A 13,673-nucleotide genomic window follows, 5' to 3' on the forward strand; every position below is an offset into this window, starting at 1 on the left:
GAGTGGGCTCACTCACAGTTTTGCCCAAAAACACAGCCATGAATAAAGAATGGTACCAAAACACCCTCCAACAGCAACTTCTTCCAACAATCCAACAACAGTTTGGTGAAGAACAATGCATTTTCCAGCACGATGGAGCACCGTGCCAAAAGGCAAAAGTGATAACTAAGTGGCTCGGGGACCAAAATGTTGACATTTTGGGTCCATGGCCTGGAAACTCCCCAGATCTTAATCCCATTGAGAACTTGTGGTCAATCCTCAAGAGGCGGGTAGACAAACAAAAACCCACTAATTCTGACAAACTCCAAGAAATGATTATGAAAGAATGGGTTGCTATCAGTCAGGAATTGGCCCAGAAGATGATTGAGAGCATGCCCAGTCGGATTGCAGAGGTCCTGAAAAAGAAGGGCCAACACTGCAAATACTGACTCTTTGCATAAATGTCATGTAATTGTCGATAAAAGCCTTTGAAACGTATGAAGTGCGTGTAATTATATTTCACTACATCACAGAAACAACTGAAACAAAGATCTAAAAGCAGTTTAGCAGCAAACTTTGTGAAAACTAATATTTGTGTCATTCTCAAAACATTTGGCCACGACTGTACATGGTATACATACATAAATACACCATATATACACTACACACACAACTAAAGAGCTATACTATCAGCGGCGCGCAAAGCAATGGAAGTGAACATCTCCAGTGAACTGGAGAGAACTGTCTGAATCCCATGCCTGACTTTAGGGAGAGCATAAGGATAGTGCAGGGGCAAATTGAACAGTGTCCCTCCTGGTTAATACTTGGCTGTGCTATTGGGGTGTCCACATTGTTTTATGCATATGTAATTCTATAACACCTTGATTCTGTAATTGGCGTCAAATAGCGCTCTATTTTTTTTTCTCATGTATTTGGTTTTACACCTTGTTTTCTACATAAGTAATTCCACTAGGATCCATATTTGGGGGTTGTTCTTGTGATGGTTCAGAAGAAGGTAAAAAAATAAACTGTGACGTCAACACGAACTTATTGCTGACACCCTGTCCACTTGGTCATGGGCCCACTACAGCGTGTAACAGAACAGGTTCTGTACAAATCTATGTGGAATCAGCTGACGACGGTGTAAAAGGAGAGAGAGCTCTTTCACTCTAGAGTAGAATCTTGGGCCACTGCACGGTTAAGTACATTATACCTGACGCTAACATTGACCGGTAAGGCTGAGTTCACTCTTTAGTTATTTGGTCAGTTTCTGACCCGTAACTGACCAAATAAGTGAAGGTGAATGCCTGTCACCTGTCTGAAATAACTGATTTATAACGCGCTTCGTCACAAATTAAATCCAATTTTTTTTTAAAAAATTCAGCAAGGCGTTTTTGAAAACTGCAACGAATACACAATTGAAAATGCACCAGTTATTTTGTGTATTTCGCACCAAAAAACTGACATACATTTTTTGCACCACATTTACTTCAATGGGGCCACAAAAGATGCAGTCCAGCAAAAAAATAAATCATGTTCTACTCTTGTCCATTTTATGGACAAGAGTAGGACTGTTCTATTAGGGGCCGGCCATTCCATTCCGCAAAATGCACACAGCCGGGGGGCCTGTATACTGTGGGGGGCCTGTATACTGTGGGGGGCTGTATACTGTGGGGGGGTCTGTATACTGTGTGGGGGGCTGTATACTGTGGGGGGGCCTGTATAGTGTGGGGGGGTTGTATAGTGTGGGGGGGTTGTATAGTGTGGGGGGGCTGTATACTGTGTGGGGGGAAGTAGGGCAATGTGTTTTGGGGTGTATTTTTACATATACCCATACTGTGTGTGAGAAATATCTCTGTAAATGACAACTTTTGAATTTTTTTTTATACAAAGTTGTCAATTTGCAGAGGCATTTCTCACCCAGTATGGGTATATGTAAAAATACACCCCAAAACACATTGCCCTACTTCTTCTGAGTACGGCGATACCACATGTGTGACACTTTGCAGCCTAGGTGCGTAAAGGGGCCGAATGTCCAACGAGTACCTTTAGGCTTTACAGGGTTGCTCACAACTTAGCCCCGCCCAAAATGCCAGAACAGTAAATACACCCCACAAATGACCCCATTTCAGAAAGTAGACTCCCCAAGGTAGTCACTGAGGGGCATAGTGAGTCCGTGGGAGATTTTTTTTTTTTTTGCCAGAAGTTAGCAGAAATGGAAACTTTCTTTTTTTTTTTCCTCAGAAAGTGTCATTTTCCGCTAACTTGTGAAAAAAAATTAAATCATACATCAACTCACCATGCCCCTCCGCGAATACTTTCGGGTGTCTTCTTTCTAAAATGTGGTCATTTGGGGGGTATTTATACTATCCTGGCATTCTAGCACCTCAATAAACATGACAGGTGCTCAGAAAGTCAGAGCTGCTTCAAAATGCGGAAATTCACATTTTTGTACCATAGTTTGTAAACGCTATAACTTTTGCGCAAACCAATAAATATACACTTATTGGATTTTTTTTAATCAAAGACATGTAGCACAATAAATTTTTACACAAACTTGTATAGAAATGTAATTATATTTGAACAATTTAACCAGAGAAAGTTAAAAATACACTTTTTTGGAGAAAATTGCGGTCTATTTTGATTAATATCAGAAAAATGAAAAATCTCACGAGCAATCAAATACCACCAAAAGAAAGCTGTATTTGTGAGAAGAAAAGGAGGTAAAATTCATTTGGGTGCCAAGTTGCATGACCGAGCAATAAACCGTTAAAGTTGTGAAGTGCCGATTTGTAAAAAAGGGCCTGGTCACTAGGGGGGTATAAACCTGTGGTCCTTAAGTGGTTAAAGACCCGGACAGAGCCGTACTAGTACGGCGCTGGTCGGGAAAGGGTTAATTTTTGAAAAATGCATTAGTTTTGATTTGAATCGAATCACTCATATCTATTTACAACCCAAGTGAAGGACCTGTCTACTGTATAGATTTTTTTTTTTTAAGATTTTTTTTAAAAGAAATTCTGATTATTAATAGTTTTTTATAAGGAGTAATAACAATGTAAATTGAGATCCTGATCATCCATCCACTTTGATATGTAAGAAGAAATTTTTGCATTTTCCCATCATTTATATAATATTCTTGGAGTTCACAGTTTGGGTTGTTTTTTGAGTCTGGTAAGATGGTTTATATTCAACTCGGCATATGCAATTTCATCCTAGAAAACAAAAACATTTTAATCAACATTTTAATACAATATTTCCTTGGCTTGAGAGAACCTAAGTGACTCTGGGTCTATGTACATGTACTTTCTATTGTGTGCAGATACTACTCCTAGATATTAAAGGCATTTTCCAAGATTTTCTTACTGATGACCTATTCTCAGAATAGGTCATCAGTATCTGATAGGAGGAGGCTCGACACCTGGGAACCCTGCTGATCAGCTGTTTGAGAAGGCATTGTTTCTACTTTTGTAGGCCAAGTGACAACACATTCATGTGAATGGGGTTGAGCACGATACCAAGCACAGCCGCTATACAATGTACGGTAAGCTGTGAGAAGGCAGCGGTGCTCGTCATCAGTAAAAAAAAAATCCTGGAAAACCCTTTTAATTCTTCAAAATAACATCTAGTTTTGGCCTCATCCCAATGCTTCTGTTCTTCATATCATCTGACCCAACCCATTTGTATCAAAAACCTCAATGCACCAAATTTATCAAACATTCTGCAACATTCCCCTACTGAAAAATCTCCATCATGTGCGTACATCACTTAAAGGCAAATTTAAGTAATAAAAATAACTCGATCAAGAGAAGATCGAGAAGAGTTTCCATAGGATATGACATCCAACCAGAGTGCTGCTAGGAAAAATTAACTACATTTTTCATAGCAGCCTACACAGTTACTGAGCCATGTAATTCCAAACCGTGAAGGGATTTTGTTCTCTGGTGCTTGCAGGAACCATTCCCATGATAAAGAATAGATTTTTAAGATCAAATTTAATGTTCACATACAGTATGTGGAATAAACTCCTGTACTCTGTTCCAGTAGAAGAACAGGCTACTGGAGTTCACCTTATCCAGTTCCTCTGCTGGAAGAGTATCAGAGTTTATGGCGCAAATGTGAATGTAGCCTAAGGAACAAACAGTCTTTTCAAGTGTTGATTGCTAGCCTTCATACTGAGTGTTTCAACCCAAGTGGAAGAACCCAAAATATACCTTTTGGTCCTGGTTCAGCTTCTAAATGCATTTTTTAAAGTTTTATATCTGGTCAGTGCTGTAAAACTACAAAATCAGCCTAATCATGTGTGGTCAGCAAGGATCAAAGACGTTCCAAGACGAAATGAAGGAAACAGTTTTAGGTCTACTCTTCCAGTCTACTATATTTATAATATTTACCTCCATAACAAGATCCTTGTGAGCTGTTTTATCTGAAATATAAAAAATAACCAATAAAGACAACTCATAGACTGGGATGAGTCTACTTGTGAAATATAATCTAGCAGGTCTATTAGCCTACATTTTGGCAACTTACGCAAACTCAGCAGATGAGGCTGACGATTGTCGGGAAGGAAGTGCTCCTTCCCGAAAATTGCCTGCTTGTCAGTGAAAGAGACAGCTTCTATTACATTCAGCGATCTTCTCGAGAGTATGGGGAGGAGCGAAGGCTAATGCCATCACCTGTCCCCATACAGAATCATTATTTGCATGATTTTTTTTTGCTTACAAAATGCAATTGCCCGATGATCCGTTCATCGCGTAACTGGTGGAACTTTTACACAGGCAGAACATCATTAACAAGCATAATAAAGCCCTAAAAAGCAGAGTTTTAGGCTGTGTAAGATATAGTATTTATAGAATGTTGAGGGATATTACATTTTGGAAACATTAGTATAACCATTGGGCAGTAGTGGGCAACTGTTGTAGAAGAGTAGCTTTAACATGTCTCAATCAGGTATATTTTACCTGAAAGCTTGATAGTCCTGCTTAGGTGAATCAACAAAGTCAACATCAGTAAAGTCCCGGCAGTCACCACTGGTATCATAAAGTCTTGACATTTAGAGGCAACATATCCATTGGACTCATCTGTAAAATGGTCACAACAAAGGATTGGATGATGAAACTCTTAACAGATGATTTATATGTTCTTTGTCAGCCCAAAACCTGTGTCCTACATAAACTCATTACTGTCCTCCTAAAGTTTGAGCCTATGTGTCTCGGTGTAAGATATGGTCCTGACTAGAGATAGCCTTGCGGTTTGCCCTGGCGGTCGTTTCGCGTCGAACTTTGCGTGTTCGCGATTCGCTGAACATGCAAACATATGGCGATATTCGCGCCCGCCATATTCTTTTACATTGTGAAGAACTTTGACCCATGACACAGCCATCAGGTGAAACAGGACAGCCAATTGAGACGTTTCAGCACATGGACATTCCCCCTACCTTATAAATAAACCTGATCTGGCCGCCATTTTACATTCAGTGTTTTGCCAGTGTAGGGAGAGGTTGCTGTGTGGAGCAGGGACAGGCTGTAAGGCTGGGTTCACACCTGAGCGTTTTACAGCGCGTTCCTACGCGCTGTAAAACGCTCAACAGGCAAGAACCAATGATTCCCTATGGGAATGGTTCTCACCTGAGCGTTGTACAGCGCGTACGATCGTGCTGTAAAACGCCCGACGCCCCAAGAAGTACATGAGCTTCTTTGGGGCGTCTTGTCGCGCGTTCCCATACATAGACTTCAGCGGGAACGCGCGACAATAGGTGTTCGCTTGTCTCTGTATGCGCGATTGCAAACGGGGCGGGTGGTCTGTGGTTAGGCTATCAGGGCCAGAATAGCACCCCCTGTAGGGCAATATCAAGACAGTTCCTTGCCCACCCTGTCCTTCAATACCACATCATCATGTAGCCCAGGGATGGATGTTTTTTTGCTTTCCCTCCGGGATTCATGGATGTGCACTGGAACCCCCGGATTGTGGAAGGACATATGGTTTCTGATTTGGTGCCGCCGAGCACTTGTTATTGCCGACCACATCTATGCTTTTTGCTTAACTTTAATAATTTAATTTATTTTCATTTTGAGGGATATCTTTTAGGGTCCTTTCACACGTCCGCAAAATGGGCCTGTATCCATTCCGCAATTTTGCAGAACGGGTGGAGACCTATTAATTTTCAATGGGGCCCGGAATGTTCTATCCGCATCCACATTTGCTGATCCGCACTTCCGCATCCGTGCTTCCGTTCCTGCAAAAAAATAGAACATGTCCTATTCTTGTCCGCAATTGCAGACAAGATTAGGCATTTTCTATTATAGAGCCGGCGATGTGCGGTCCCCAAATTGCGGAATGCACATCACCAGTGTCCGTGTTTTGCGGAACCGCAGAACATTTACGGACGTGTGAATGGACCCTTAGGCCTCATTCAGAGGGCCGTATGCTGTCCGCAAAAATGCGGATCAATTTTTTTTGCAGAGAGTTCAGCATGTCCGTAAAAAACGGATAGCATTCAGTATTTTTGCTGACCCATAGACCTCAATGGGGCCATGTCCTTATTTTCACGGACAAGTATAGGACATGTTTTATTTGTTTTGCGGAACCGTGGAATAGAAAAGGGCCCCATAGAAGTGAATGGGTCAGCATCTAATCCGCAAAAAAACGGATCCGCATTTTTGCGGATAGCATACGGCCATCTGAATGAGCCCTTAATAGTAACATTATTAAAGGTTACGTTTTATCTTTATGTATATTCTAATGGATTGCCTTCCTTGTACAATGTTGTAATATACTTTCTGTGTTAGATAGTATATTACAGTGCATTTGTATTGTGCGGCAGTCGTGTGCGGTTCTGCTGCGATACTGCAGGTATATAGAGGGACAAGCGTTATTGGAACAAATAATTTCAACTGGTGTGATATACCAGTCGTCCCCCAAAAAAGTGATTGAAGCGGGGTGTTATATATCAATAATATACTTTCGATAAAGTGCATTTAGGTAGCACAACAGGGCACATTTAAGAGAATTTCCCTTTAAGACCATAAAAATGTCCCCTGGTTAAGACACATATTTTTTGTTGGAATTTTTGTCATTGATCCCCCTCTAGTATGTGACTGTCCATGTTGTGGGACTATTTGTGCACTTCTACTAAGTATTTGGTGGCTGCAAATATGAGTTGAAGGTTTTTCAGTTTCGCCTGCCATTAAAGTGAATAGAGCCTTCTGCGAACTTTCGGTTTGCGAACCGTCCCGGCAGATGTTCGTCCATTACTAGTCCTGACTTCAGCCATGTTCTCTGGAGCTCAACATAGGTCATTTCAACAACTTATCATAAAGACAAAGTGGATTAAAACCTAAAACATAATTATTGAAGGATATAATCTGTCCTGCCAATACCTAAGAGAATGCCAACTTTCTGGCTAAAGTCATGATCTCTAGGACATTGTCCTCCAATGTTTCCTTGTCTAGTCATTACAAAATGACTCTTTGTTAAAGAATAGGAAAGGATCAAGGAAACAAGGAAAGGATCAAGGAGAGGAATAAGTCACCAGTCATAGCATTATAAAAATACATAAGACTTGAAGACCTTAAGATCATAGCATAATTCGGTGATTATTACTTACTGTTTGATCTTCATGTTATAATCAATGTAATGATGGACATCTAATGATAGATCCTTTTTACCTTGTCCTGGTATTTCCCAGTGGACACTGGTAGGAGAAGATGTTATCCAAGCTTCACAAGTAACCCTGTCCCCATGATGCCAGTTGTCCTTCGGAAGTGAGATGAAGTTAATCACAGTCCATGTCCCATCTGATTCTTCTCTCGAGATGATCTGGCCCTTGTAATATGTTCCTGAGATGTTCCAGTGTAGATGGACTGTATTCTGAGCCACAAAAACTACACAAGCCAGCAGCAAAGAACTGTTATAATGCTGAGGCTGAAGATGACCAAGAATATGAATAGAGCTTCTGGGGGTGGATTTGTCTGCAAATATGGAATGTAAGCAGCACTGAATAAAGTATATAGTGTTACGTGATTTATACATCTATCATCGATCTATAATAATGAGCTATTTTATAGACACACAGTCACTAAGTTGTCAACATGTCTGAATGATACTTTGAAATGTTGATATATTAACAAGAAAAAAGGTACAAAAAGATGAAAAAAAAAAAGCAGAAAGAACAGAAAAAGTTAAAATGAGATAATAAAATAAGAAGTCGGAAGATAAGAAACTGAAGAAAAAAATCATAGAAGAAGAACCTTCAATAAGTAGATCTTATAGAAGATGGCCATGGGCATTGATTGAACATACAAAAAAAATGAAAATGTTCTGTTGATGAAGAAGGGGGAATGGTTTGTCTACAACGGGTTAAAAAGGGTCAGCATGGCTTTAGAAGTCAAATTCACCTCATTGATCTCCCACTACTACAGTTCTGATGCTTCCTAGGACCCATTCAACCAAGGTTTGGCTGAGTGGTCACAATATCTGGGTGGAAAGGGTCCAAGAAGCAGAGACCCAAGAAGTGTCAGAACAGGAGCAACAGAGCATCAGTGAGGTGATTATAATTCTAATCCAATAATTTCATCTGGTCTTAAAGCTTGGCCAGACTAGAGGCCCAAGTACAGTTGTCCTCTCCCTACCTTCTGAAATCAATAGGGCTCATTTGCTACTGCCTCGATAAAAAGATCTAGAATAATATGAAATCCTAATATTTATTAATGAAAAAAGCTAAAAAAAAAAAATATTCATAGACCAAAAATAAAAATAAAATAAAAAATAATGGTAGTGATCTCTCCCATGGATGGTGATATTCCTATAGGGATCTATTGTTGGCACTAAACAGAAGATCCCACCATGTCAGTTCCCACCATGGGTAAAAGATAAGAAGAACATTAATGGAGCCTAGAAGTCAGACTGATACGAGATCGGCACTGATATATTTTCTTGTTCTCTATTGGTTGCTTTCCCAGTGATCTGGTCTCTTCATCTAGTGCCTCCACCCTCGGGATTAAAAAAAGTTAAAATTATTTGTTTAAAATGGCAGGACAAGACTGCACAGGGACTATACGTGTCATCAGATGTCATATTTTGCGGTAGTAAGCTGTTTTCTTACCTCCAACATTCAGCTTTGTTTCATTGCCAAATTGTGGAAAATATGGAATGTGCTTATGCATACAGTAATAAACTCCAGAGTCATTAATCTGTACATTATGTATCTCCAGCCAGGACGTGTACTTCTCATTCTTACAGACATATTTGTGTGGATGATTATCACTGGAGCAGGACTTCACCAGTACTGGGGCTTCACTACTTCCCCATTTTCTATGATACCAGGAAATTTTTAATCCGGCATCTAAGTCTTCACTGGACACACAAGTGATGACTGCCGTCCTATTAACCTCCACAGATACAATGTTCTGGGGTTGATACAAAACCATTTCCACAGTGATCCCTGAGAGAGAAGATGTCAGATATGTAATAGGAAACATCAGAAAAAGTGGGAGATTATACAAAGTAGAATGTAATTTACATAAATGTAAAAAAGAGCAAAGTTTCATATTTCATTTTGGAGAGCACCAATCAAGGTGGAAGAACATCTAGCGGATGTAATATCTTCTCTTTAAAATAAACTTTAGGAGGCATCAGGATCAATAAATTACAAGGCAGAAGTTCTAAGTGTCTATACAATGGTCAGATCACAGATTAGAGGACAACTATGTGTACAATGTACAGTAGACCCCGAAGAAACCACTATGTGGATGATAGATCGACGATCACTCAATGCCAGTCTGCTGCTTTAAAATGAATTGTCCTATATTAGGAGAGTGCATTGCTTCTAGAGAAGACTGTACAGTAATTCTATTGCCATTTCTCAAGAACTGAAAATGAATATGCAAACTATCCAGTCCCGTTTTGGGTATGGAGTCGTATTTAGATGTAGGAGATCTGGAGAAAGTTCAGAAAGGGTCCCAAATTAATTTAGGACATTTTAGTTATGGAAACAGAGACCCACAGAGAATATGTTGAAAATCTATCTATCTACCTATCTATCATTATCTATATTATATCTAAGGCTTATATTAGGATACAATACTGATATTATTAACAAATTTAAAAAATACACCATAATCCTATGTAAATGAAATTAAAATTATATTAGTAAAATCTGCATAATAACTGGACATAATAACTATGATATAAAATGATAGTCTAATTTCTTACCTTGTATAAGGAGAAGTATATAGACAACACCCATATCTGCTGCTCAGCACAGGGGTCCGGTACATACTGGATATTACTGTACATTATACTGGTATATACTCCCCATATGTGACCATATATAGAAATGTACAGAGCTCTGGCTCCTCCCACCTGATCATGAAAAACACTACAAAACACCTACACAGCTCATCTCAGGCACAGATAGAAATCTCATCAGTAATAAGGAAACCATCCTGACACCAATATAAGGATATTTTTCTAATAACTAAGGTTAATTAATATTTAATCATCAAGCGAAATTCCTTTGACTTGAGGTTTGATCAAGAATTTCTGATTCAGTTCAACAGATGATCTGACATTTTGCAAGACCAGAAAGAGAAGACGGAGCAGAGAGATGAACATCAGAGTCGCAGGTTTTCACATTATTTTAGGCTGTCTCCTCCAGGTTCTCCATCCATTCAGGTAAGGTAAATACAGATTTCTAAAGTTGTCCATAATTCATATCCCTTCATCTTCCATCTTACACTTTCTCCATCGTTGTTCCTGTAGCAGAGGATGACGTATCTGTCTCTGTTTGCCTTGTATCTGACATCTTGATCATGTTCCCTAAAATCTAGTCATCTTATAATATTCTCAGTTTGGAACACTTTCTGGTCAATCGACTACTGAAGGCGCCCCCTCTCGATCTCTCCTCACCATGTCAACTATTCCCCCGTTTCTAACTTTCTCTTTACTTCCAAGCTACTGAAACATCTGGTGTTCACGTATCTGGTTAACTACTTCTCCAATTAATCTTGAAAGCACCCTTTATGATCTGGCTTCCATATTTTACAATCTGTGAAACTGCATTACCCAGCATATTAAACAATCTCCTGTTGGGCAAATTCAGGGGTCCATGCTAGCAATCTTTCTAGATCTATCTTTCTAGATCACCAAATAATCTCTGTTCTTAATCCTTCTAGATCTATCTGATGCATTTGGCACCATTACCCAATGCTTTGTTATTATCACTCTTCTTTGGGCTTGAAGGACCCAGTTCTATCCTGACACTGTTATTTTCCTCCACAGTTTTTGTTTGTCTCTTGCTTGTTCCACTCTTGATCTCAGGTTTCCCCAGTTCTCATTCCTGGGCCCTTTTCCTTTAAGACAATTCTATTTGGACAAACTATGAGCAGGTTCTTAGATACAGAAATAAACTAAATTCCTTACTCTGTTTCATTTTCTTCACCTGAACCTGATATCTTTATCTGTAACAATACCGTCCTACCTAGACCACAGACTGGACGTCTCAGAAAATTACTTGACTATTTTTCCTGTCCTCCTAACATTAAGTCCAAGACCATCTTTTGTTGCCTTCATGCTCCCCTCACTAAAAGGACATGTCTAAGTACTGTATCACTGAAATTCAAATGAGCTCTCTGACCACATGTATTGCCATTCATTCCAGAAGGACCAATTCATTTTCATTGTTTCATGAAGACTTTGCTTTGTGAGGTCTTGATTTTTTATATATGTCCACCAATGTGGCCATTGTTTGTCTCAGGTATGCAGCCAACCTCCTCAAGGGATTTGCATCTTTGGAGTTATGTCAGCCAGACTTGTTAATTTTAACACAATCAGGAGACCATCTAATGTGTATTAGGACCTACCGATTCTCCAGATATGTCAGATTTCAGAGGGTCAGGCATATTGGATTTCAACATGCCTGATTCCTTTGTTCTATGGAGATAAGTCACCACAAGAGGATTCTGGCAGAAGCTTACTCCCCTCTACCTATGAAGAACACATGTATGGTTGGCTGAGCTAAGAATGCATGTGTATGGGACAAAATGTATGGCCTGCTTTACCCTCAGACTGCCTCGTAAGACCATAATCATGGTAATCTCAGTTTTGCCTGCATGGTTAAAGCTCCATAAATGTATGGCACTGAGTGACAAAGGAGTACAGGATTTTTCTTGAAAATTAAAAACTCCTTGAGAAATTGAGTTAAATATAGTATACAAACCTTCCAGTTTATTAGATTATTAGGTGTGTACATATATGGTATAATATAGTGTAGTATTCATTTTAATTAAAGGTGTCTTAAAGGGTCTGATTTATTTTTATTTTTTTATGTCTCGGAGCAGAAAAATCTATAAAATGAAGCATAAATCACACCTGGGCTCCTCTGAGTGTCTGCATCAGTGTATAAGATTTTCAATATATAAGATTTTCACTAGATGCTACACCATCACTTCTCTAGTAACACTGCCCAACACCGCCCCCACTTGTATGATCAAAGGGGTTATACCTTAACTCACTTCCCAGCATCGTTTATAATGCCTGTATGGCCGCGGCATCTTCCGAGTGTGCGGATCAAAACATCTGGCGACAGGGGGAGCAGCCAATAGTAGGCCCCTACGGAGACAAGCCTCCCTAGCATCGTGAGTGACACTAGCGAGGCTCACTCCAATAGTGGCCTACTATTGGCTGCCCCCCCCCCCCTGATGCCAGATGTTTTTATCTGCTCGACGGGGAGATGCAGTGGCGGCCGTGCCGGCATCAGAAGCAACACGGGTGCCAGAGAGCGAGGTAAATACAATCTGTGAGGGGCCCAACATTTGGAGGGGCATTATAGGTCTTGGATAACCCATTTTACAGTTCATGAGATCTCAGAGCTACAGCAATGAAAAGGGCATCAAATGGAGCAGCCCCCACCCACAGTGCACCAAAAACCATATTTACAATTAAAGGAAGCATTTCTCATAATTAGAGGACCACCAGGCTATTCCCAAGAAAGGTGTGGTCATGTTTCAGGGCACCTACCCTACATAGTGTGCCTACTTTAAAATTGAATTTGGAGGTGAGACCCTCCATTTAATCAAAGAATATAAATGAACCCTGAAACTAACTTCACCTTTACTCAAGAAAGCAAAAAGTGCACCTGAAATGTAATCAAGAAGTGAAAAGATGAAGGTCAAATGGAAAAGTTGGTGGTTCTATTTTAAGGGCTGACCTATTTTTTTCTGTTTAGCAACATTGCCAACTTCTCATCTAAACGTGAGCAGGATGTTGTGTAAGGTCCACTCTCTGTGGTTAAACCTACGTTTACAAATTGTTTTACAGTGGAAAAAAAATATGTACATTGGCTAATTTTAGGTTGAACATCTCAACATGAAACCTGCTCTGTATCCCGGGCACATACCTGTGTCACTGCTTCCCATAAACATAGCAAGGTACACAAAATAATTTTTGGGGTATTGTAATTTCTTCTTGACTTCTTGGAATTATTTTTAAAAAATAACAGAAAAAATGTAAAAGCAATGTAGCTTTCAATAACATATCTAGCTGGAAGATGAGAAGCTCTTAGGCGTCAAATACAATTAGTTTAGAAAGAGGAGCTCAGGCTATAGACCTCTGAGGGGAAATCAACTTAAATATCCCCAAAACACATTATCAAGCCTTTATTGTGTTCTAGTGATGAGCATGCCACCCTTTATTCAAAT

The 13,673-nt window shown here is 39.7% G+C and overlaps 1 protein-coding gene across 1 annotated transcript; it reads right to left on the reverse strand.

Moving 5' to 3' along the window:
- Nucleotides 1-2,716: 2,716 nt before the first annotated feature.
- On the reverse strand, nucleotides 2,717-10,224 carry LOC122921945. The gene is made up of 6 exons (XM_044272284.1): nucleotides 10,189-10,224; nucleotides 9,080-9,418; nucleotides 7,644-7,946; nucleotides 4,938-5,057; nucleotides 4,371-4,402; nucleotides 2,717-3,191 (listed from the first exon to the last, which is right to left on the reverse strand). Exons 1-6 carry the CDS (start codon nucleotides 10,220-10,222, stop codon nucleotides 3,123-3,125), a joined length of 897 nt encoding a protein of 298 aa, XP_044128219.1. The 5' UTR covers nucleotides 10,223-10,224; the 3' UTR covers nucleotides 2,717-3,122.
- Between the last annotated feature and the right edge of the window lie 3,449 nt (nucleotides 10,225-13,673).

The sequence above is a fragment of the Bufo gargarizans genome, chromosome 11 (assembly GCF_014858855.1).
Source record: "Bufo gargarizans isolate SCDJY-AF-19 chromosome 11, ASM1485885v1, whole genome shotgun sequence".
Lineage (NCBI taxonomy): Eukaryota > Metazoa > Chordata > Amphibia > Anura > Bufonidae > Bufo > Bufo gargarizans.

Bases quoted from the DNA above. Each gene is read 5' to 3' on its own strand.
- LOC122921945 (XM_044272284.1), bottom strand. From the start codon at position 10,222: ATGGGTGTTGTCTATATACTTCTCCTTATACAAG. The intron at 5,058-7,643 runs GTAAAAAGGATC...ACCATTTTACAG, and splicing joins CTGGGAAATACCAGGACAAG to ATGAGTCCAATGGATATGTT. The intron at 4,403-4,937 runs GTAAAATATACC...TTTATATTTCAG, and splicing joins CAGGACTATCAAGCTTTCAG to ATAAAACAGCTCACAAGGAT.